Source organism: Mesoplodon mirus, assembly GCF_964341445.2.
Source record: "Mesoplodon mirus genome assembly, chromosome: 4".
Lineage (NCBI taxonomy): Eukaryota > Metazoa > Chordata > Mammalia > Artiodactyla > Ziphiidae > Mesoplodon > Mesoplodon mirus.
In genome coordinates, this window is record NC_138979.1 from 147,238,362 (window position 1) to 147,263,169 (window position 24,808).

Here is a 24,808-nt window from a genome sequence, read left to right on the forward strand (position 1 = left end):
CTTCTCTGACCCCACATCCTACCGGTCTCCATCTCCCTCACTGTGCTCTAGCTACATCATCTCACTTGCTATTCTACAAACATGTCAAGTTTGTAGAAAGCATTTTCTTTTCCCCATGCTTTGATGCTTTTCCCCAAGATTCCTCATAGCCTGTACTGCCTCATTTTCCACAGTTCTTTGCCCAGATTCCACATTATCAAAGAGGTCTTCTCTTTTCTCCCATATCTATTCTCTAACTGGTAGATATTAGTCCTCAATGCATAAATGAATGAATGAGTGAATGAACAGAGATTCCATGTATGAGGATAACTTGATGGGTGTACTTTTCTTTGTGGTGCTAGCTGGGATCCCTTCCTCAGCATAGTGGAGCAATGTCCCCAGTTTACAAAGCCTGAGTACAAATATAGGCTGTGCACATTACCATGATACAGATCTCAAAATCCTTTGATTTGGACTCTTTGGATGGCCCACAGCCACTTTCTTCCCAATCACTGCTGCTCTGAGTTTGGGGAATTTTTTTTTTTTTTTTTTTTTTTTTTTTGCAGTACGCGGGCCTCTCACTGTTGTGGCCTCTCCCGTTGCAGAGCACAGGCTCCGGACGTGCAGGCTCAGCGGCCATGGCTCACGGGCCCAGCCGCTCCGCGGCATGTGGGATCTTCCCGGACCGGGGCATGAACCCATGTCCCCTGCATCGGCAGGCAGACTCTCAACCATTGCGCTACCAGGGAAGCCCTGGGGAATTTTTTAGGATAGTTTTGTAAAATTTCTTCCTCTGGTACCTTGAATTTTGGGCTGGTCTGTACTGATGGGCTTTTTCTCTCAGTCTGATGCCATCTGCTTTATCTTTATTCAAAAGACCTTTCTCAATATCTCTGGCCATCAGTGCTCTTTTGCTAGCACTGCCACACATTCCTTTCTTACTTTCCTAGTTCCCTAGTCATTCCAGCGAGATTTGAGCAGAGAAGATAGGTAAATACATGGCCTCAAGTCACCATCTTTTTTTTCTTACAGTTTTAATTTACATGTACACCTGTACATGTATAAAATTTTGCATAAATGATTAAAAGTGAGCATATAAATACTTTAAAAAATAAACATTTACGTAAAATTTCATAACATGTATGTAGAAACCACACAAATCTTAGGTATCTAATTTTATTCTCTCGAAGTAAATGCATTCCTTTAGCACCTAGATCAAAAAATTTATCTTCATCAGCACTCCAGAACCTATCTTTTGCCTCCTCCTAGTCAATCAGCCCTGGAAGGTAATGACTATCTTGACTTCTAATACCATAGATTAGTTTCCAGATTTTATATGAATGGAGTCATGCAGTATGTACTCATTGTGTTTGTGTCTTCCTTTGTTCAATATTGTGTTTGTGAGAATCATCCATGTTATGTACACCAATAGTTTCTTTCTCATTCTACTCCTAGGTATAAACCCCAAAGAAAACTGTACCTATGTCCTGCATAATAAAAATGTCCACGGAAACACTATTCAGCTCCAAACTGGAGACAGTCCAAATGTCTACTAACAGTAGAATGAATAAGTAAATGGTTATATATTCATATTGTACAATACTAAACATGCTTTTTTAAAGTGTAGGGGTTTTTTTTCTTTTTACCTAGATCCATCTCCATCCAACCTCTCATGCCTATTATAACCACACCAGCTTTCACCTATATCCAAGGTAACTCATGTTAACAACTTAGTATGTATCTTTACATATTTTCTCCTTACGTATTCATAATCATAAACACACATACATATCTCTATTCTATATCTATACACACATGTATGGACACACATATCTGTGGAGGAGTTATTGTAAAAGGTAGAATCACAATAAACAAATAAATACAGTTTCTACATCTTGCTTTGTCATGTCTTTATATTAAAACCAGGATTCCTATATTTTTTAAATAGTATATGTCTGGAATAATATAATGAATATATTAAAAATTATGAAAAATTAGGTTAAATTTTATTGAAGCTACTTAGGTATTTAGTAGTTCATACCATCTAAAATGAGGAAGTTGACTAATTCATTTTAATAAACATTTATTACCATGCCTATGGTATGTCACTAAGCCCTGAAGATTCTTTTCTTTGCTAACTATACTTAGAGAACTGTATTCAGTTTGGAACACCATAGTATAATAGGATGAATGAACTGGAACTGATTCAAGGGAGAAAACCAGGGCTCTTTCTAGTGAGAGAACTAAAAGACATGAACTGAGGGCAAGGTGAAGGTATAGATGAGAGATGACTATGCTCTTCAAGTATTAAAGGGTCATAGTGTGAAAGAAAAATTATGCTTGTTTTATTTGAACCCAGGAGGTAAAATGACAGTGAATGGGGAGGAGTTATGGAGAGAGAGAATTAAATTCAGAATAAAAAATAACTGTCTAAGAGAAAACTTCAGAGATGGAATGGACTTTCTTGGGGTCCAGACATACTTGGTAATGTACTGTTGGAAAATGTCAAGCCACGGGTGAGTAATTCCACCTAAGTAACTTTAAGGTTCCTTTAAATGATACGGCATGACTCTAGTACTTATTTCAACTTTTTCTTTTCCTTAACAGATATATTATTATAACCTTTATTTTTAATGGAAGATGATTGAATGTGAAAACCTAAACCAAGAAGACATAATTAAAGAACTGGTGAGTCAAAGCCAGGTTTCTTTTCAACTACATTTGTAAGAATATTAAATGGAACATTTCTACACTCCTTTCTGGAGCTTATCTAGAGATTTCTTCTACACCATGATCTTTGGAAGTAGAGAAAAATCATATATATGACACAACTTTTCTTCTTGTGAGTGAAAAATGACATCAGTGCAACTGACAGTTTATAATTTCTAATAGCAAAAATAATTTTTTATTATCTTAAACAGGTAATAATCCAATTTCTTTTTTGAAAACAGTGTTTATGCAATGGTTTATCTTATGAAATGATTGGACAAGAAGGATCAGATACTTCAAAACTGGAAATGTTTTTCTCAGGGTATCCTCGTATAGTCGGATTATCATTATTTCCTAATTTAACAAGTCTCACAATTGTTGCTCAAGATATAAAAGAAATTTCAGGACTAGAAACTTGTTTATGGCTTAAAGAACTTTGGATTGCCGAATGCTGCATAGAGGTAAGTCTAAACATAACCTTACATGAGGTTATGCTAAGTTCTTTGGCTTTGGAAAAATAATTCATTGAAGTATATTTTTGAGGCATGGATCAAAACAGATATATTCATACATGATGAATTGCAATTAAACCCTTTGCCCAGTAAAACAAAACAAAACAAAAACAGACAAGTGGACAAAATATAAAAATAGATTTATACAAAGGAGAAAATAGAAATAAAGAGCCAAAACATAGACACATTCTACTTTTTAGTAATCAAATCAGATCAAATAATACCCAGTACTGCTTTGTAGTGAAATTGGTTTACTTTGACCCTATTGGTTGTGTGAAAATTATAACATCTATATTGAAAAGCAATATTGCAAAATGTATCTGGTTATGATTATAACCATATAAAAATAGGTATCAAGTTGATTTAAAAAGAATATGAAAATTGAAAATAGTATTTAGGCAGAGGGATTGTATGATTTTTTATATTTTAGTTCATTTTGCTGGGTGTTGATTTTGCAATCTATTCTGAAAATGTGATTTTTAAGGAAAATGTACTTAAAATCTACTTTATTGAAGGATTAATAGAAAAACACAAGTTAACACTATTCAGGCTCCTCTTTTTTTTTTTTAACAGAAAATTGAAGGTATTCAAGAATGTAGAAATTTAGAAAAACTGTACTTATATTTTAATAAAATTTCTAAAATAGAAAATTTAGAGAAATTATCCAGATTGGAGGTTCTTTGGCTGAACCACAATGCAATTAAAAATATTGAGGTAAGATAATTTCAGTGATTTATATTTAAAGTCAACTCCTGTAGAGTTTAACCACAATGTCCAAGAAATATTCATGACTAGCTTAATTAGTTAAGAAGAACTAATGTGTATGTAGCATATTGTAACATATAGAGAAGTTCGTATGCATCATTTTCTTTACTCCTCCCACCATGTCTGGGAGGTAAGGTGTTATTTCTTCTCTGAAGATTAAAAAAAAAAAGGAGGTTTAGAGAAGTTTTGTATATAACTTGCCTAAGATTTTAAACACACTCTGTGTGATGTGTTCTTTTTGTTACTCCTCCTCTTTTCCTCTCTACTTCCCTCCCTGTTCCCTTCTCCTTCAAAAGTTCTTTCCAGGTTCCAGAGAGCAAAGTAGACTTCACTGAGGCACCCACTTACTTCTAAGCTTGTAAAGTAAACAGCACCTGGTACTTGGAACACCTGGAGAACTAACCAGATTGCTTAGATGATTTATAAACATAGATTTTAATGATTTCTTCTAAATTATATATTGTCTAAAATTTTAGGGCTTGCAAACTTTGAAGAATTTAAGTGATCTCAACCTTGCTGGAAATCTAATAAGCAGCATCGGTATGTACAGTTTCATTTGGAATATGAGACAATGTTACAATAATTTTTTGTCAATATGAAAAGTACAGTCTTATAATATCTTTGAAAAGCATTTCTAAATCTATAATTACAGGATGTGAAAATACTACCCATTGGTCAGTGGTTATTAATTATACAACGTTACTGTTAGTCTCATTTATATGCAAGAAAAGATGGTCACATACAACTCAGAAATATGACAAGATATGAACAGGAGGTAAAATGAGAAATTTAACTTTTTTCTCATCTTGTTTTTCTTAATTAAAGGTCGATGTCTTGATCCCAATGAACAACTAGAAAGATTAAACCTTTCTGGTAACCAAATATGTTCTTTCAAGGTATGTTTAAGTGGAGTAATTTATTTTATTCATCAACCTGTATCATGAACCATCTTTTTGCAGAAAATGGACTAAATAGTCCCCACTTAAAGAGTAATTTGTTTTGGACTACCCAATACTCCCAGAAATTTGAGAGTCACCTGATTAAATTGGCCCTAATGATCTGACACTATTAAAACCAAACAAATAACTATTTACTTGGCTCTTAGGATACCACTTTCTCTTAGTTTTTCTCCCATCTTTCTGGCTACACCTCTTTGGTTTTCTGGTTTTTCATCCTCTCCTAGCATCTAAAAAATGGGTTGCCCCAAGTTAGTCCAAGATCTTTTCTCATTTCTATCTGCATTCATTCTCTAATCTAATCATCTTATAACTTTAAATACCTTTATCCACTTATTACTCCTAAATTGGTATCTCTACTTTCCCTAACAACTACTCCGAATGATAGACATATCCTATCCTAACTCAAACCGATTTCCCCTCTACCGAACCTTCGTCTCCTGCAGCCTTCTCCATTTCTCTAAATGTCATCTCAATTCTTCTAATAACTTAAGCCAAAGTCCTTGAGTCATTTTTGACTCCTCTTATTCATTCATACCTCATATCCAGTCCATCAGCAAATTCTGTTGGCTCTATCTACCTTCAGAATATATCCAAAGTCTGACCATTTTTTACCACCTGCATCACTATCAACCTGGTTGAAGACACCATCATCTCTTTCCTGCATCATTGGAAAAAAAAAAAGCCTCCTAACAGTTCTCCCTGTGTTTACCCTTTCACTGCACTCAGTCTGTTCTCCACATAGAAGCCCACTCCTTTAAAAAATATGTCAGATCAAATCATTTCTGCTCAAAACCCTCCCTTGGCTTCTCATCTCTTTCAGAGTAAAAGTCAGTTCTTACAATGGCCCACCAGACTCTATATAATCTAGTCTCCCCACTGTCTCTCTGACCACAGATTCTACCACTCTCCCCTTTGTTTTCATCATTCTAGCCACTCTGGTCTCCTCACTGTTCCTTAAATATATCTAGGACACATTCACCTTAGGGCCTTTGCACTTGCTGGAGTATTCTTCCCCCATATATCTTCATGGCTCATCTCATTTCTTTCTGGATGTTATTCAAATGTTATGTTCTTAGTGACACCTTTCCTGCCTAATTTAAGTAAGATAGCAATGACCCCTACTACCTTCCTCAACTGGAAGCATTCCACTACTTTTTCCCTGTTTTATTTTTCCTATTGGCACTTACCCACAACCCTTACTAGAATACAAGCTCCATGAGTACAGGAATTTGGCTTGTTTTGTTCGCTGCTATATCCACAATACTTAAAACAGTACTTGACTTGTAATGAATCTCAATAACCATTTGTCAAGCACATACATGAGAGAGAAAAAACAAATAAGAAGGCAATGTTTATGGTATATAACGTGGGTGAAAGCATATGGCATTCATAATTTTGACAGTGTCAGACTGAAGGTACATTTTCAAACACTTCCTCTAGACAATAAGTGAGCAAATTAGCCATAGAAATAATTCTGAATTGATCAATATTAAAGTAGACATTCTTTTACTCAGAGAAGAATATAAGACACCAAAAATCTATAGAATGAGGCAGAATGTTATAAACACCTTAAAAAGAAATTTCAATAAAATTTAATTTTATTGGTCAAATTCAAGAGGAAATATCTGATGTGAACATTGAAGGGTTGACAGAATTTCAACAAGCATTGTAGGGAGGATTTTCTACAACGCAGTGGGAAGTAGGCATTCCAAGGATGAGAAGAACAATATGCAAAAAGGTGTGGAGGTAAGAAATCAATGTTATTTGAGTAACATCAGCAGCAGAGATCAGAGGGAGCTGTGAAAGATAAATTCAGAATGCTGTGGCAGGTAATGTTTAAGCTAACAAATGAGACATAAGCAGGAGTTACCTAGGGAAAGAGCATTCCAAGCAAAGGTGTGAAGGACCTAAGTGGTGGAAAGAGTGTGGCAAATATAGAAAACTAGAAATCCTCTGTGCCTGGAACGGAATGAGGGAGAGAATCATGAGTTGAGGCTGAAGAATGTAAGTGCAGAAGGCTGGGAGGATAAGGTATCACCCTGCCAAGAAGCCATATGGAAGTTTATCTCACCCTGGCCAGCCATGGCAGCCTTGTGGTAAAGAGCAGAGGCTGCACAGGCAGAAAAATCTGTCACTTCTAGCCCTACCACAAACTAAAGGCAGCATAATACAATGGTAACATGAAGTTGAAGTGAAATAATAATATACAGCTCCTAGAATAATGACTAAACACAGTAAGCACTCAGTAGATATGCTATTTTATTATTATTACTATCACTTTAATTATGTTAACCTATTTCAATCTCCTCATCAAAAGAATGGGGATAAAAATAGGATTACTGTGAAGATTCATTGTATGGCATAAAATTAAAAAAGCTCTCTACAATAATTATGGCTTCTTCTCATAAAAACATTGAACATGACTCAGAGCAACCTTTATTATCCACATATTAGGAATATTCCTGAAATATTATTATTCTGAATTTTTATGTCTAACCTTTCCAGTCACCCTAAAAAGATACTATCCTGATGAAAGTGAGATGTGCTTTCATAGACTCCAGCATCATCTAACTTCTGAGTGTAGGTGGAGGATTCCTGCGTAAGACTTCAAAGTTCACACCCGCCATAGCCCAGACTGATGGTCAAATGCAACACAGCCACCCAGAAATCAAACAGTATCTTTACTCTTCAGCATAGTCAATGGTTTACCTTCCTTGCCCTGCAGAATTTGACCAAATAATTCTCTGCACAACTCTATTCAGAAATCTCCTTTTTAGAGTCACCCTGATTAGTTAGTCCCACTCATGCCATGTGCCTAGCCATAGCCTTAGGTCCAGCCAGTAAGCCAAGTTCTCACTTGTCCAGAGAGAGTTTGGACACACATTATCTACCTCACCCTGTCTTACTCTTAATTCTAGCAGCCTGATTTCACTACTTGCTTCCCGATTCCATTTGTATTGATACTTTATCTTCTAAATTAGTGCCTCCTGGTCCTTGCTTTGGATTTCCTTTAATTCTGATTCTGAGTCTCTTAACTAGCATTGCATTCATTTAAGTCCAACTCTACCATAGTACCTTCCTATCCCAGGCACCACCCTAGTAATACTATTATTGAGAAAGATGTGAGGGTGTCTTAGAGGTTGATAGAAAGTAATAAGCATTCAATTCAATTCACATTATTTAGTGCCTGCTGTGTTCTAAATATGCTGAGTGCTGGGAATGCAGTGTTAACAGGAAACAAACCCTGTTCTCAAAGAGTTTATCTCAGGAATTGGCAAACTTTTTCTATAAAAGGCCAGAAAGAAAATATTTCAGGCTTTGTGGACCATATATGGCCTCTGTCACACATTCTTCTTTATTTTTTCCCAACACTTTAAAAATGCAATCACCATTCTTAGCTTGTGGACTGAGGGCCAAAGCACATACAGACCCTTGGCTTATAGACTTGTGGATAATTGACAATAGGGTGTGATAAATTCTATAATAAAGGTAAGCCCAGTGGCTAAGAGAGTTCGTAGGAGGAGCATCTACCCCAAACCTGGGGGATGAAACAAGGCTCTCAAAGAAGATGATACCTAGATTGAGTCTTGACAGATTAAAAGGTAAAATTGGGGTGAAGTTCAGTCCATTCAAAGGCAGAAGCATGAGTGAATGTCTAAAGGGTCTGGGACATTCTGAAAGTTGTTCAGTATGGCTAAAACATAAAATGTCAGGGTTTAAATAGAAGAGACAAAACTGAAGAGTTAAGCAAGGGCCAGATGCCAAATAAAGGAAGGTGTAAACAGTGACTTGAACTTCAAGATAAAAGATGTTAAGGAATCACATTGGTCTGGAAGTGCATGGTCAACCCCTACCCCTCCAGAGGCTGTGAGGAAAATGAGGCCCTCAGGAGAAAGCTAGCTTTCAGTTGCCCTTAATAGGCAGAAAGGGCATTTATAGAAACAAACAACAACAACAACAACAAAAACCGCAAACCAAAAAAACCTAAAAATCAGGAGTTCAGTGTTAATTATATTAAAACATAGGTGCCATAGCCTTTGGTGAGAAGAGCGGGCCTGGAGGCCGAGGAAAACAGCGAGCTGTGTTCCTGGGTGGTCGTTGTGGGGGGTATGGTGAAGGACGTAGGAGACCTACATCCTTGTTTCTCCTGGGGCACGTGTTAGCAAAGGGGCTGTGCAGAGAGGGAGTGGTGTCTTAAGGAATAAATGGGCTTCAAGGTTTCATGTGGAATACATGATTTAGTAAATACTCTTTGTCATTTTACATTTAAAATGTATAGTTATGGGCTTCCCTGGTGGCGCAGTGGTTGAGAGTCCGCCTGCCCATGCAGGGGACACGGGTTCGTGCCCCGGTCCGGGAAGATCCCACATGCCGCGGAGCAGCTGGGCCCGTGAGCCATGGCCGCTGAGCCTGCGCGTCCGGAGCCTGTGCTCCGCAACGGGAGAGGCCACAACAGTGAGAGGCCCACATACCGCAAAAAAAAAAAAAAAAAAAAAAAGTATAGTTATATAGAGTCTGCTGCTTAATTATTGTTGATCCATTTTTCATGTATTTAACATATTTTTCAATAGAGAATAACACTTTATGCATCTAAATAACTTTAACATATTAAAGCACATAATTAGAATGCATTACATTAAATTATGGGTGATCTTAAGAGCTAAAATGCCTCCTTTAGAAATGGAGAGTTGCAATTAATCAATTGACCATTATTGTTGCTGTTGTTTTAGGACCTCACTAACTTAACCAGGCTGCGTCACTTAAAGGATTTATGTCTCAATGATCCTCAGTATAAAACCAATCCAGTTTGTCTGCTGTGTAATTATTCCACACATGTGTTATATCATTTGCCTTGCCTTCAAAGACTTGACACGTTTGATGTGTCAGCAAAGCAAATCAAGGAACTGGCAGATGTAAGTGCATACCTAATCAGGTGTCTGTGTCTTAAGTTTAATTAACTACTTCTTTCTGGCTGTGTCAACATGTGGTAGGTAGTATTATCTTGTCAGTGTTGTCACCAATTCTACTTTTGCCCAGTGAGCTGGGTATTTCACATAGATGCATACAGATAACAACATTAGTACTAGAATCTCAATTTTGATGACCGTATTGAAGGTAAAATAATAGAAAAACGTTTAAACGTACGTATAACTTGAAGGAAATCTGAAAAATTATCAGTGTTAAGAATAATTAAACTAATGCTATATATACGAAAATTAATAAAGCCTAAATAAAGTAGAAATGAAACAAGTAACCTCCTCTCATTTGGACGAGTAAAAAGTAATCAAAAGTAATTGTAGGGGCTTCCCTGGTGGCGCAGTGGTTGAGAGTCCGCCTGCCGATGCAGGGGATGCGGGTTCATGCCCCGGTCCGGGAGGATCCCACGTGCCGTGGAGCGGCTGGGCCCGTGAGCCATGGCCGCTGGGCCTGTGTGTCCGGAGCCTGTGGTCCGCAGTGGGAGAGGCCACAGCAGTGAGAGGACCGCGTACAGCAAAAAAAAAAAAAGTAATTGTAGCAGTAGTTAGAAGTAGAACCCATCTGGATTTGCTGATAGATTGAATCTGAAGTGTAGAGGAAAGGGTAGAGAATAATTCCAAGCAACTAACCCAAGCAACTGAAGGAGGGAAGGAGTTGCTATTTGATGAGATGAGGAAGAGTATGGGAGGAGTACATTTAGAAGGAAGAATCACAGCTTAATGTTAAGCATATAAAGTTTGAACAATCTTTTGAATATCCAAGATGGATATATGAGACTGTTATTTAAGAGAGTTGCCTGGATTGGAGATAAAGATATGGGAATTGAAAGCAGAAGCATGATACCAAGCCGAGGACTGGATGAATCACCAAGGGAATGTTGTGGATGGGGAAGTGTGTCACTTGGGTAGGTAAGTTCTGACTTTACTTGCCACTTGTAGGCAAAAAAAAAAAAAAAAAAAATCAAGAAACACCATCTGCCATTTCCTTAGTTACAGTTTTTTCTACTCAGTTGCACCTGAGAAACAAGCTCTTCTTGATCAGGAATTTTTATCTGCTAATCATCACCCTAAAACAGCCTTTATTCCCTTAACTCTTCTATGTTATGAATGCCTGATTTTTTTGCAGAAGAATTTAGTGATTTCATTTTCAGAATTTCATATTATGTGTGGAGAGGGAATTCTTTTGTCTGTTCATCAAGCCTTATATTTGTTTCCATTTTATCTGTTATGCCAAATAATTCTGTTGGGATCTTGACTATCCATAATTCTGTTGGGATCTTGACTATCCACTCTCTACTAAATAAATCACACAACAGTGTACAAGCCTTCCAACTTCCTTGAGGTACAGATTTCCTGATAAAAAGAAATGCCTTCATTATTTCAGGTAAACAGTTAAAACTAGGTCACATTATAATATGCACCTGATTTGTTTATTTTCTTCTCAGCTAGTTCTTTTTGACTAATATAACTCTTGAGCACCATTTACCTGGTATATTTCTTAATGGTGGATTTAATCAATTTATCATGATAAACTTTAGTAACTGCATGATCCATTGATATTAAGGAATTCAAGATAACTAGATTAGATTGACAATTTAGTAATTTGCTCAGTCTAAAACAAGTTCATTTAGAGCATTCTTTTATAGATTTGGGAAAAAAAACCCCATGAAATCCTGTTTCTTAGCCATGCATTTAAAAAATGAATTGAATAATGTTACATTTGCTTTTATTCTTTTAAATTTATTTTTCTCTAAATTAATCAAATAGGAATAATATGTTAGCTTCAGTAGTACTGCCACATTAGCTAAATGACACTATTTTGTAAATTGAGTTCTTTCTATAGTCTCTATGTTGTCACTGAAAGTAAATGTAAATATGCCTCATACTTAAAATATTATACACAAAGAACATCTTTGAAATTTTATGTTTTGCTTATTAAATTTAAATAGAGAATTCTGTGTAGCCATTATCATTTCAACTAATATCATTATTAGTAACTGAGCATGTAAAACTTAAAAATAATTATATAGAACATACCACACTCATATAATACCACTAATAATTACCTATAATGTTTTTTGTTTCAGCTAACCTTTTTTCTCACTTTTAGACCACAGCAATGAAAAAAATAATGTATTACAATATGCGTATAAAAACTGTTCAGAGGCATCTTAATGAAGACCTCGAAAAACTGAATGATCAAAAATGTAAATTACAGAAGGTGCCAGAAGAACGAATAAAATTATTCAGCTTTTTGAAAAAAAATGTGAGATTTAATATTGTAAAATTTCAATAGCCTTGTCTTAAGAAAACTGGCAGATAAGATACTATTATCTTTTAAATTTTATATGTATGTATACATTTATAAATATGCATACCTTTTAAAATTAATACTAAGTTTCAAGTAAGTTTGCCCTGAAAATGTTTTGATTCTAGGTACTTAACTGAGCTTCATTCTGTGCTTAGAAATCTGCAATTTTAAAAAGGTATAGGCATATTAATTTATAAAATTTTAAAAATGCTGTGTAATTCAGTATGGTTCAGTGAGTTATAGAGATCTGTTAGACTTATTTCACTACATTTTTATTAGATACCAGCAGGCTGTGCTCAAAATTCATTTTCTTATCTAAAATGCTGAAGTACTACTTTACTATTGTATGTTGTATACTATTAAAGTATAGCTTGTTATAAAGTTCCCATAATGTTGTATACTTTAATAGTTTGTGCTTTAGTAGTTATATGTGCTTTTTTTATTTAGAATAAATTGAATTTCCTTTACTAAAAGTAGACTCTGAAAAATGAAGGATTACTGGGCTTCCCTGGTGGCGCAGTGGTTGAGAGTCCGCCTGCCAATGCAGGGGACATGGGTTCATGCCCTGGTCCGGGAAGATCCCACGTGCCGCGGAGCGGCTGGGCCCGTGAGGCATGGCCACTGAGCCTGCGCGTCCGGAGCCTGTGCTCCACAATGGGAGAGGCCACAACAGTGAGAGGCCCGCGTATCACAAAAAAAAAAAAAAAAAAAAAAAAAAAAAGAAGGATTACTTACCTCAAAGCAGAACTTTGTATATAAGAGCTTATTGTATTAAAAAAAAAAGGTATAAAAAAATAATGATTTATTCAAAAAATGGTGTTACAAAAATAGTCAAACTACTTGGGAATAGGGGACTTGGATCCTTAGTTTATACTTTACTAAAAGTAAATACAGTGGGGAAAATAGAATTAAATGTAAAAATGAAAACATAAAAAAGCAGAAGAATGTATGGATTAATATATTTAACTGATCTCAGCCTGCCAAATAAGAAAAATACTAGAAATCACAGGGAACAGAATTTAGATTTGATTGAAAAAAAAAAGTAAAACCCTTTTGTACTAAAAAGCACGTTAATGAAAATAAACAATAAACGACAGTCTGAAAAATTGTTTTCAACAAACATGAAGGACAAACATAATATCCTTAGTATAAAAGTACTCATAAATAAAACAAGACAAAAAGGTGGGGACTTCCTTGGTGGCACAGTGGTTAAGAATCCACCTGCCAATGCAGGGAACACGGGTTCAATCCCTGGTCTGGGAAGATCCCACATGCCACGGAGCAACTAAGCCCATGAAGCCCGCGTGCCTAGAGCCTGTGCTCTGCAACAAGAGAAGCCACTGTAATGAGAAGCCTGTGCACCACAACAAAGAGTAGCCCCCACTCACCACAGCTAGAGAAAGCCCATGCGCACCAACGAAGGCCCAATGCTGCCAAAAATAAATTAATTAATTAAAAAATTTTAAAGAAGACAAAAAAGTATATATCCAAGTAGAAAAATTAAGCAAATTCCATAAACTATGATTTTACAAAAGAAGAAATAAAAACTAATAAACATTTGAAAGAGGACCTCAATCTGATTATTAATTTCCTAATATGAAATAAGACAACAAGCAACCATTTTCACCTATAAATTTGTCATAGCCTGCCCGGTGAAGATGGGTGTGACACTATTACACCACTGATGAGAGTGTAATTGGGTCATGTATATTACTAACAGCCTAAAAATGCTCATAGCCTTTGACCCAGTAAATCTACTTCTAGCACTCTATTTAAAGATTTGGATAAATATTTATATGAGAATATTCATCACTGTACTATTAATAACAACAAAAAATTGGAAACTACCTAAATGTTTAAAAAGAAAGGCAGAATTACTCATTCTTAAGATTGAATGGTATGTAGCCATTAAAAATCAAGTTTTAAAAATATATTTAGTACTCTTTCTGAAATGAACAGGTTTAAATTCATATTATAATCAGAAAGGTATTCTTAAAACATTAACATAATTTATTTATTTGAATAAAAAAATCACAGGAGAACCAGTATATGGAAATCATTTTATATCTGCCATTTTTATGTGCAAATGGATGTATTAATATGTGAAAAATAATAGTTATAGATTATATAAACTATAGGTATTTTTATAAAATACGCTTACTTCATTTTTTTTTAACAGCTGTATGTAGCCATTATAGAGAAAGGAGTACAGATACTTAGCAAATTTCTGTTTGTATGCACTTCTCTGTGTACAGTACAATTTATCTTGAAATCAATTTTATGGTGCTGGGGTTAGGGTAAGGCAAATGAGGCACTCACCCTGAGCCCAAAGTTTAAGGGAAGGTCTAAAACCTCCATAATTAAGATAAATCATACACTTTATTATAATATATATTTTTAAAATATTTATTTATTTATTTAAATTTATTTGGTTGCACCAGTCTTAGTTGTGGCATGTGGGCTCCTTATTTGTGGCATGTGAACTCTTAGTTGCGGCATGCATGTGGGATCTAGTTCCCTGACCAGGGATTAAACCCAGGCCCCCTGCATTGGGAGCATGGAGTCTTAACCAATGCACCACCAGGGAAGTCCCTATTATAATATTTCTTTAAAATACAAATGAATGCAAAAAAAGTCCATTATGAACAACAAGAAAAGATCACAAATATCAAAATTTTAAATAAAGACATTGCTGTGCTGAGCCGTATAGGAGACTGAGGCAAAGAGAAAAATGTGCACCCCTATACCCATGCTTGTGTGTATTTTTATGTTGTTTCCCAGAATACCGAAGTAGTTGAAAAATTGAAAAGTAGGAGTGATAAAAGTCACATTATTTCAAGTTTATTCTCTTTGTTCCAAAACCAGCATTTCTTATCATTTTACTTTGGCTTTATTAGAAGCTAACTCATCAATAATATTTTAAAATTTATTTCTTTGCTTTTCTTATTTTCAATTGAGAGAACTGCCATGTCTGAAGTATTTAATATTGGCTTTCACTTGGTCAAGAGAAATTGGTTGACCAAACTTGTACTAAAGTTATAATCACATGCTTGCCATGTTTTTATGAAGTTTGGCTTATTTATTATCTAGATTGCTACTTTGTTAATTTAACTAAATATTTAATAGATTCCACTGAACGATTTTGCTCTCTGGCACATTGATTTCAACAGTTGGAACAGGAACTGACTGAACTCAGAGGATCTGGCAAAGGGCACAATGATAGATCCAGTAACCATAAAGTAACTGAGCTTGAAAAATCAAAAAACGGTGAAACTGTCACAGAAGAACCAAGTCTTCAGCAGAAGATAGTGACCAAACTAAATGCCTTGAATGAAAGGGTAACATTCTGGAACAAAAAACTAGATGAGTATGTTGAATGAATTATCTAGTTGTTCAAATTTGAAACATGAGGGAAAAGAATGTTCTGGGCCACTGGTCGAGCTCAATTCTCTCCTTCAGGAGAGTATGAAGTATGAAGTAAAACATGACATGTTTTTCCAGTCCAGTTCTTAGTAGAGGTAGGCATCATTGGTTCAAAGTTAGCATATAGTTTTTTACAGAAGCAATACTTTACTAGGAACACTGGACTTCCCCTGAGTGGCTTCTTGTCACATCATGACTCTAGTGTCTGCAAATTAAAAACATTACTTTTTTTAATGTTAGCTGCTACTGGTGCAGAAAGCACATACAAAAGTTGTCTGGAATCATGTAGAAAGAAACTCAGGTTGAGTATCAACTAGAAACATAAAGCAAGAAGACTTAGTAAGTACTGTGAATTTTTTTTAAAATTTACTAAGGCACTAAGTGGATAAGTTAGTTTGCCCTGTAATAATAAATAGTAACAAAATAATAACAAATATTTATTGAGTTCTTACTCTGTGCCAAGCTCTTGGCTAAGAGCTTTACATATATTTTGCCTATAATCCTCAAAAAAGCCTATTCAGGTGTAGGTACTATCAATCTTGTCATTTTCTAAGAAGTTGCAGCAGAAAAATGTTGTGACTTGTCTAAGATCTGAGAATCATAAATGGTGGAGCCAGGAGAGTCTTCTAACCTTCACTTACTCTGAGGTTAACAAAATTTGAGGTGATTTTAATTGCCAAAAACAGAATGTCTTTTACTTGGTTTAACTGTTAGCACCAAGCTTTCTTTATTCATTGATGAAAGCCTTATATTTTAACATCAGCTTAGAAGAAACTATCATGAATTTTAATGTTGTGATTTTTAGATCATTTTAATAACTTAATTTTTTTCTTAAATAGAATTGAAGGAATTTATCGTATTGAAGTAAAACAAAAGAAGAAAAGTCATAGTTTATTAATCCCATTTTTGTTAATTGAGTTGGAGACTGTGGGAAACATCCACTTTGAAGAAGGCACTCGATCTGATGACTGGTAAATCTTTTGATATTTAGTTATAGCTTTAAAACTAATTTTAAGTGCTTAGGATCATCAACCAAAATATCAGCTTAGAAAAATCTTAAAATGTCCCATTTCAAAACACTTTCCATATAGAGTATTCATCCACGGAAAACTGGCAGTTACCTACTTTACCATATATACATTTCTCTGTTTATACTATTGCCATGAGCTAACTTGAAAACATCCTAATAGTATTTCTTTGCTCTTTACTTAATTTTCCTTAGCCCAAGAGCAGAATATAATTTAGAAAAGCTTATGGTCAAGAATTAATTTTATGTATGTTTATACGGTTTATTTCTGGACTGAATATAGCCCTGGATTCTGAATACTGGGTGAGAGGCTAGAATAGGGAAGGCGTGGCAAAGCAGGATTGGCAACAACAAGTTGCAAACACTGGAGGAGGCTGCCTAGTAAATTTCCTGGGGGTCCATGATCAAAGTGAAACCAGTTGTCTAGAGCTAGATAGAGCCAGGGTGCACATAGACTTTATGAATTAAAATAAGGCAGACACTTAAAAACCAAGAATTCGGGAGAAAAGCCCATTTGGACAAAAATGGCAAAGCCACCCAAAATGGAAACAGGAAAAAGGCATCCACACTTCAGAATCAAGGCCTACTGGTAGACACAAGGAAGTGGTTGTGTTGCTTCAACTAGAGGGTACAACCCAAAAAATGATCCTAAAAAAAGAGAGCCTTGGCACAAAAATATCATAACTTTCATATTTCTGCAGTTACTTTCTCAAAATTGAGAAGCCCGTGAACAAGGAAACATGTAAAGCTATAGAATGGACTTGATATATCACCCCAGAGGATGCACAGTCAGTGTTGAAACAAACACTGATTTTTGTGAAGTAAAATACAAAACTTACAATAACCTTTTAGAAAGAAAAATGTGTGACTGTTATCCATTACTTTAAGCCAAGCCCCCTGATTCTATTAGATGTGGCTCTAACTCACCTCTGTGACTAAAAGCTTCTGAAGGGCCTTGGGTGTACCCTTGGTGGAAAAGTCTAAGACACTCTGCCCAAGGGACAAAAGGATCTTTTACAATACTTTCTTTTGTATCAGTAGATCCATTTGCCCAACAGTTATCACTGTTGCTTAACCACAATATTTGATTTTTATGTACAAAGATATAAAAGGTATTCATCCCAGTTCCCATGTAAACAAGTAGAGGCCTTGATTTTTCAAGTGTTAAGAATTGAATGGTGTCTCTCTGCAGGATGTATGCATAATTCTTCAGTCTTTCATTTGTATTCACTCAACCTAAGCAGAATTGTTTTTTATTATTTGTTTCTTTTTAACTTATCGCAAAGTAAGCTCTTTATAAAACAAGTACATTAGTGGGAAAAAATGTAAAAGCAAAATAACTGAAAAGCCATTTAGGTAACTGTGTCAGCCTGATAGTAATTTAGATAGCTTTGGTGGATTTTAATAAGCATTAATAATTGTTTACTTGGTTTTAATAAAAATAACCTTGATCCATTTTAAGGAGAAAATCAAATACATGTTGGCAGAATTTCAAGGACTGTTTGTTACTTTTAGCATACTACAAGCTTGGCTACCTTAGCTCTGATCATTTATGTATATTAGGAAATAACTATTAAAGTGTTTTAAATTGCTCTGTGTGGTACATATCTGGTCATTTTATAATTTAAACACTGACTTTTCTTTAATATTTTTAAGGCCAATATTTAGCATTTAAATAAAAAGTACTGGAGTAGAGCTAGAACTAAAACATAAAGGTTTTCTATCAGAAAAGCCTATGTTTATAGTAAAAGAGCATTGCAGATTTCTAATTGTATATCGTTGAATATTTCTTAGCTTCATTTCTTTTACGAAATTGAAGAGATTTATTTTTCAGTTTAAAAAAGTCCTGATTTTACAGAGACTTGCCTGTTGAGTAGATTGTTGCCACTACAGCATTTTCATTATAGATCATATTATTTACCTCTGTATTGCCAACTGAGTTATCTATTGACATCAGACAACATTTATCAACATTTATCAGATGGGGACTCCAATGCATCAAAGATGCTGTCCTTGTGCTTGAGAAGCTTTTTTAACCTGCTTATAGATACATGGCATTTACAATTTAAAGAAATAACTTCAAAGTACCACAAAACAATATATAAGTGGCTCTGTGGGCTCCTTGGGGACAGATAGGATGTGCCTTATAAGTCATTACATCTAGCATAGGGCTGGCTGGATTCATAACTCAATAGATAACTAATTGAAGTCTCCATATCAATATATAGATACTCAGTAGGTTCACTTTTGTCTATAAAATAACTTTCAGTAATTAATCTAGCTTTTTATATATAAACATTTCATGCTGTACTGTTTTAGGGAGCTACAGAAACTCAGACTTTTTGTTTTATACTGTTTTATATTTGTTTTTGATATGGTTTAAGTCAGCAAGTCAGTTAACAGTATTTATTAAATGCTTGTTTAGGATTTTGAAGTGATTTTAATAAATTTTATTAAGCTCCAGCCATTTAAAACCATGTGCATTCTACATTTGCTAAATGGGTGCATCATTTGGTTATTTATGAATGTTTGTAGGCATCTCTCTGTGTAACTGAATATCTTAGTCAATGTGTATATCACCACTGTGGATGCTCACACATTCAGGTCTTACTGAATGAGTGAGGGCACCCAGTGACATGAGGGGCCCTCACTCTCCTAACCTCTGCAGATCTTGTTGCTGTTAGCCATTCCTTCCGTGTGACTTCACCTCTCTCTCTTTTTTTTCTTGTAGTTAGACATTTCCTATTTTCTTTTTACACTCTCCCTTGACAGTCTCTTCTACTCCTGCACTTTCAAAAATTACTTCAAGTTACAATCTCTCTCCTTTACTCCAGTCCTGAATTTCTACCTATTAGACATTTCTAGCCAAATGTCCAACTGGCAAGGCAAACTCAACACATTTAAAAGGGAACTCAGCTGTAAAGCAAAAAATAGACAGTGGGGTTAGAGTCAGAAAGCCTAGGTTCAAACTCTATCTGCATAGTCTTAAAACAGTTATTTAACTCATCTGAATGTCATCTGTAAAATGAGAAAATAAAAAACTATCACAAAAGGTTACTGTTAGGATTAGACAAGGTGATGTAGAAATATTTAGTTCTTAATCTTTTTACTTTTGTTTTCCTCTTCCTGCCCACAAACCACCCCTTCCTTCCGACTCCTCCATTCCTGTTTGTAGCACTACCACCCTCTTAGTCATAGAGGCACAACAAACACTGAAGCCATACTTGACTCCATTCTCTTCCTCAGTCTCCATATCCAATCAGCCTAAGACCCACAGGTTCTCTCCATAATGTCTCTTGCATTCGTTCTCTCCTTCTTTGTAACCAAAATCTCCCGCACATGGGCCGTCATAACCTTCCTCTTAGACTATTGCTACATACAGCCAGTCCCTTCCTATGCCAAGAGCACTCTGTTAAAAACAAAACAAAAGCCTCCTGTAGCAACCTGTTATCTTCCAAATTACATTCTAACTCTTCACCCTGACATTCAATGTCCTTCACTGTATAGTCTCCAAACTACCCTAACCCCTTTTCAAACCCTTTCAGAGTCAGCTGAACTGTGCATGCCTCACTGCTCTTGGAATATACCTGGTACACCATCACATAAGTGGTTTTCTTTGTTCTACGTCCTTCACCCGGAATGCCTCGCATCCCAGGCCCTGGCTCTATCATTGCCTGTCAAAACTTACTTTATCTTCAAGGATGACATCAAAAGCCATTCCTTTGTGAGGAATTTTCTTGTCATCTCCATGAGCTATAGTCATTTCTTCTTCTTCTTTTTGAATCTTCATAGCACTGAGTTTTATCTCTCCTATCTTATACTCTATTATAATTTTGCTTGTACTTGTCCTATTACTTCTTCACTTTATTGGTTTATAAACTCGGTGAAGATAGAGACTGCATCTTTTTAATCTTTGAGTCTTTTCTACTTTGTTCACTTGCTCAGCATTCATCCACTGAGCTTCTACCATAAGTCACATTCTATGCTAGGTGCTAGTGATAAAAGTCAAATAAGATATAGTTCCCTCTCTAATCAAGCCTACAATCTGCTGTAGAAGACTATGGTAATGAAATAGTAATAAGTTCTGGGATGACTGTACACATGGAGAATGTAGGAGGGGGCAACTGTGCGAAGATCAAAGCAGAGTGGTGAGTTAGAGAAAGTATTCTGGAAGTGGGGGCACTTGAGGGAGATGCTTTGATCTGAGTTTTGAAGGACCGATAGAAGTTAACTACACGAAGAATTAGAGGAAGGACTTTGCAGGCAGAGGAAACAGCATGTGAAAGGGTGTGGAAATAGTATAATATGTTTGGAGAACTCAGTAGTTCCACATGACAAGGGCCTGATCATTAAGGGTCTTGCAGGCTGGGCTGGGTAGTTTGAATTTTGCCCTTAAATCTATCAGACTCTTTGAAAGAAAGGTGTAGCAGATTTCAATATTATTTTATACAAAGTCCTAGAGAGTCATTATTTCAGGTTCAGACTAAAATGTGTATACATCAGACCAGTAATGACATGCTACCCAGTTGCATGTAGCACATATTCAGCAATGCTGTGAGAAGTTATCATCCTCCGTGACATACTGATAATATTGTAAGTCTCAGTACTTCTCTATCAGCATAGGTCTGTTCTCCCTCCTCCAGCAGTACTGCAGCCTCTGAATGATGTTTTCTCATCCATGGTGTGGCCAGGTGATTGAATTAATTGCTTTACTTCTGTGACCCCAGGTAGCACAGAGCCCTTGTCCTCTCAGCACCAGGGTTCCCTATCTCCAGGGCTCTAGGAATTCCATATGAGGAAGGGATCAGCTGCTTAATTCCCAAAGAAAAGCTCTATGAAAGGATCATACTACTTGGAGTTTCCTGTGCCATTCCTGGTTCTTGCATTCCTGGGAGACCAGGCTAGAAGCAGGGAACTGTCCATTCATCACTTCCATCTATTCTTGATTACTCTCAAGGGCAATTCTCGATTACCCTTTTGTTACTTTATAACAAAAACCTTATCTACATAAAACGCCTATAGCACTAGTTTCTATCAGAGCACAATAATAATGATAATAATAACAATTAGAGTGCAAGTAATAATGAGTTTCAGTGGTTCCAGGACATGTTGTTTAGGGGTGACTTGGACTAATTTAGGCCCACCCAGGAAATGATCCCCCTATATATGACACTGTAGGTTTCCCACTGCATTCCCTCTGAAATCCCTATTTCCCTTTGAACTAGTTAGCAGCATTATGCTGGATTGCAGCACTATTTCTATCTGTCTCCTGTACCAGACTGCGAGCTCCTCTGGGATTAGTTTGGTTTGGGCAGCTCACTTTTCAACTCTCGGGGAAGAGTAACTGGGCAGTTCCTAGCTGCACTGGTTCAGTCTTTGCTAGTGAGAAAGGCGAATGCTCTAAATTAGGAGCTCAGATGTTAGTCTTAGGAAGAGACAACCCATCAGGAAGCTTACCTTTGTGATCTTAGCCCACACCCATGCTCAGGCCCTCCCAGTGAGGACCAGTCATCTCATTCAAAGGCAGATGTACCCCATATAGGAGCACTTAACTTCCTTTTCAAACTGATCCATTTTTTTCAAATTTATTTTTTATTTTTAAGGTAACATTGGTTTATAACGTTATATGTTTCATGTGTACAACATTATACTTCTACTTTTGTATACATTACAGTGTGCTCACCACCAAATATTTAGTTTCCATCTGTCACCATACAGTTGACCCCCCCCCCTTAAATTTCAAATTAATCTAAATTCTGTGCTACTTTAAGACAGTGCCAGAATTATTACTGTGAGCATGGCCAGGCAAGGGCAGCAGAGAGCCAATGAGCATTGTGTACATTTTCCTGAGATCTTCACACAGCAGGCCCCTACTTCTCCTTCAATTCTTAGCTCAAATATCTTCTCTGAACGTCTTACCCAAGACCTGTCTTAAGTATCCCCTGCCTCTCCAAGCCTCTCTTACCCCAAGCCTCTTTCTTCAGAGCACTTACCAGTTTAGATTTTTTTTATGTCTTGTTTATTTTTTTGTCCAACTCCCTTGGAAGATAGGATCCATGAGAGCAGGGACCCTGCCTCTTTCACTTCTATATCCCTAGTTATGAAGTTATTGCAATAGCCCAACTAAGAGATGATGGTGATTTTAACTAGGAAAATAGCAGCGGTAATGATTAAATAGGGTCATATTCAGGATGTATTTTAGATGTAGAGTCAAACAGACTTGCTGAAGACTTGGATATTGGTGAGGAAGAGAGGAGGCAAGGTTTATTCCGGGATTTTAACCTAAGCTACCAGTTAGGTGATGTTGCCATATACTGAGGTGGAAAACACTGAGGAGGAGCAGGTTTAAAGGCAGGTGTGTTAAATTTGAGAGGCCTATTACATATACAAGTGAACATAGCACACAGGTAGTTGGATGTTCAAGTGTGGGTATATCCAGCTAAGTGGGGTAAGGGTAAAGCCTGAAAATAAAATGTTGGAATTTACTAGTATAATAAATATATATGTATTTATATATATATAAATAATATATTTAAAATATGTATTCCCAAAGGACCAGGTGAAATGACCTAGGGATAGAGTTTATGGAAACAAGAGGAGAGCCAAAGACTGATTCCTGGGGCAATCCAACATTTAGAAGTCTGTCAGAGGAAAGAGAAGCAGTAAAGAAAAACATGAAAGAGCAGCCAGTAAGATGAAAGCCAGAAGCATGTAGTTTCACTGAAGCCAAAAAAGGAAGTGTTTCAATAAAGGAGGATTGCTCCATATCTTTTAGTCAGAACAAATATATAATAATTAATAAAAGAGCTCTTATTTTATGTTTCAAAGTTTAGCGCCTCTTTTACTGATTGAATAAGAACCAAATCAGAGCTATACTATATGACCATTTATCTTTAGCCAAAAAAGAAAATATTAGCTATTACTTTCTTCATATGTAACTTTGGCTCTCAACCTTTTAAGGAAAATCTCTTTTCTTTGCATATATTTTGTATTCCCATATAGGTTTAATTCCTGCTATGAATTAATTCTATCACGTTTTTGTACATGGGACTTCAGAACATATGGTATTACAGGAGTGAAAGTAAAACGTGTCATCAAGGTTAACAACCGTATTCTGAGACTAAAATTTGAAGAGAAATTCCAAAAGTTTTTGGACAATGAAGATATGCATGATTCAGAGTAAGAAGTTAACTTCCATAAGGAACATTTTTACAAGTCTGATTTTATTTTGTAAAAGAAAGTCTTTCTGTTTTAAAAGTTTACAATATTGAAAATATCCTTGTCAGTAAATAGTTCCTTCTCATGCATCTTCCTTGACTAGGATGACCTCATAGTTTATCCACATTGGAGCTCTTTTTGAGACTGAGGAGGAGTGGAAGTTTAATAATGACACTGGAACATCCAGCGTAAATGGGAAATATCCTGGGCAAGGCATATGGTCACTAATCTACAGCTAGGCTTTTCTGAAATCAATTCTAAAACTTTTTTTGTCTTAATTATTCTTAAGGAGCTATCGACAGATGCTGGAATGCCTTTTTTATGTTTTTGATCCTGAAGTTACAGTGAAGAAAAAACATCTGCTACAAATACTTGAAAAAGGATTCAAAGACAGTGAAACGAGCAAGGTAGCATAAAATATCATTCAGAATAATGCTTTCTTCCTAATGAATAAAACTTTGCCACTGATTAAGCGTGGTTTGATTCTCAGTGCTTTCATTCATGTTAGAGCAAACTTATACTGTTTCACAAAAAGCTTAGTGCCATCATGGAAAGTACAATCCCTCAGTATCCGAGGGGGATTGGTTCCAGGACCTCCCACAAATACTGAAATCCAAGGATGCTCAAGTCCTTTATATTAAATGGCATACTATTGGCATATAACCTATGCATATCCTTCTGTATACTTTAAATCATCTCTAGATTACTTGTAATACCTAATACAATGTAAATGCTGTGTAAATAGTTGTAAGTACAATGTAAATTCTATGTAAATATTTGTGGAAGCAGGGCAAATTAAAGTTTTGCTTTTGGGAACTTTCCAGAATTCTTTTTTTAAAATATTTTCAATCTACAGTTGGTTGAATCATGAATTACTTTATCTTCATGATTATCTATTTAATCTTTCTAGGCATCTTATATTTTATATT

General features: G+C 35.9%; 1 protein-coding gene across 1 annotated transcript in view; it reads left to right on the plus strand.

The window, feature by feature from the left end:
* Window positions 1–2,606: 2,606 nt before the first annotated feature.
* LRRC9 (leucine rich repeat containing 9) overlaps window positions 2,607–24,808 on the plus strand; it is a gene marked incomplete at its 3' end in the record, with an annotated part of 95,248 nt that continues 73,046 nt past the window's right edge. Inside the window, exons 1-11 of the mRNA XM_082617428.1 lie at window positions 2,607–2,667; window positions 2,931–3,149; window positions 3,774–3,914; window positions 4,442–4,505; window positions 4,791–4,861; window positions 9,655–9,837; window positions 12,011–12,166; window positions 15,382–15,578; window positions 16,474–16,605; window positions 23,664–23,840; window positions 24,169–24,286. Coding sequence (XP_082473554.1) covers window positions 2,620–2,667; window positions 2,931–3,149; window positions 3,774–3,914; window positions 4,442–4,505; window positions 4,791–4,861; window positions 9,655–9,837; window positions 12,011–12,166; window positions 15,382–15,578; window positions 16,474–16,605; window positions 23,664–23,840; window positions 24,169–24,286 — 1,506 coding nt within the window. The 5' untranslated portion in view covers window positions 2,607–2,619. The remainder of the gene's footprint in view (window positions 2,668–2,930; window positions 3,150–3,773; window positions 3,915–4,441; window positions 4,506–4,790; window positions 4,862–9,654; window positions 9,838–12,010; window positions 12,167–15,381; window positions 15,579–16,473; window positions 16,606–23,663; window positions 23,841–24,168; window positions 24,287–24,808) is intronic.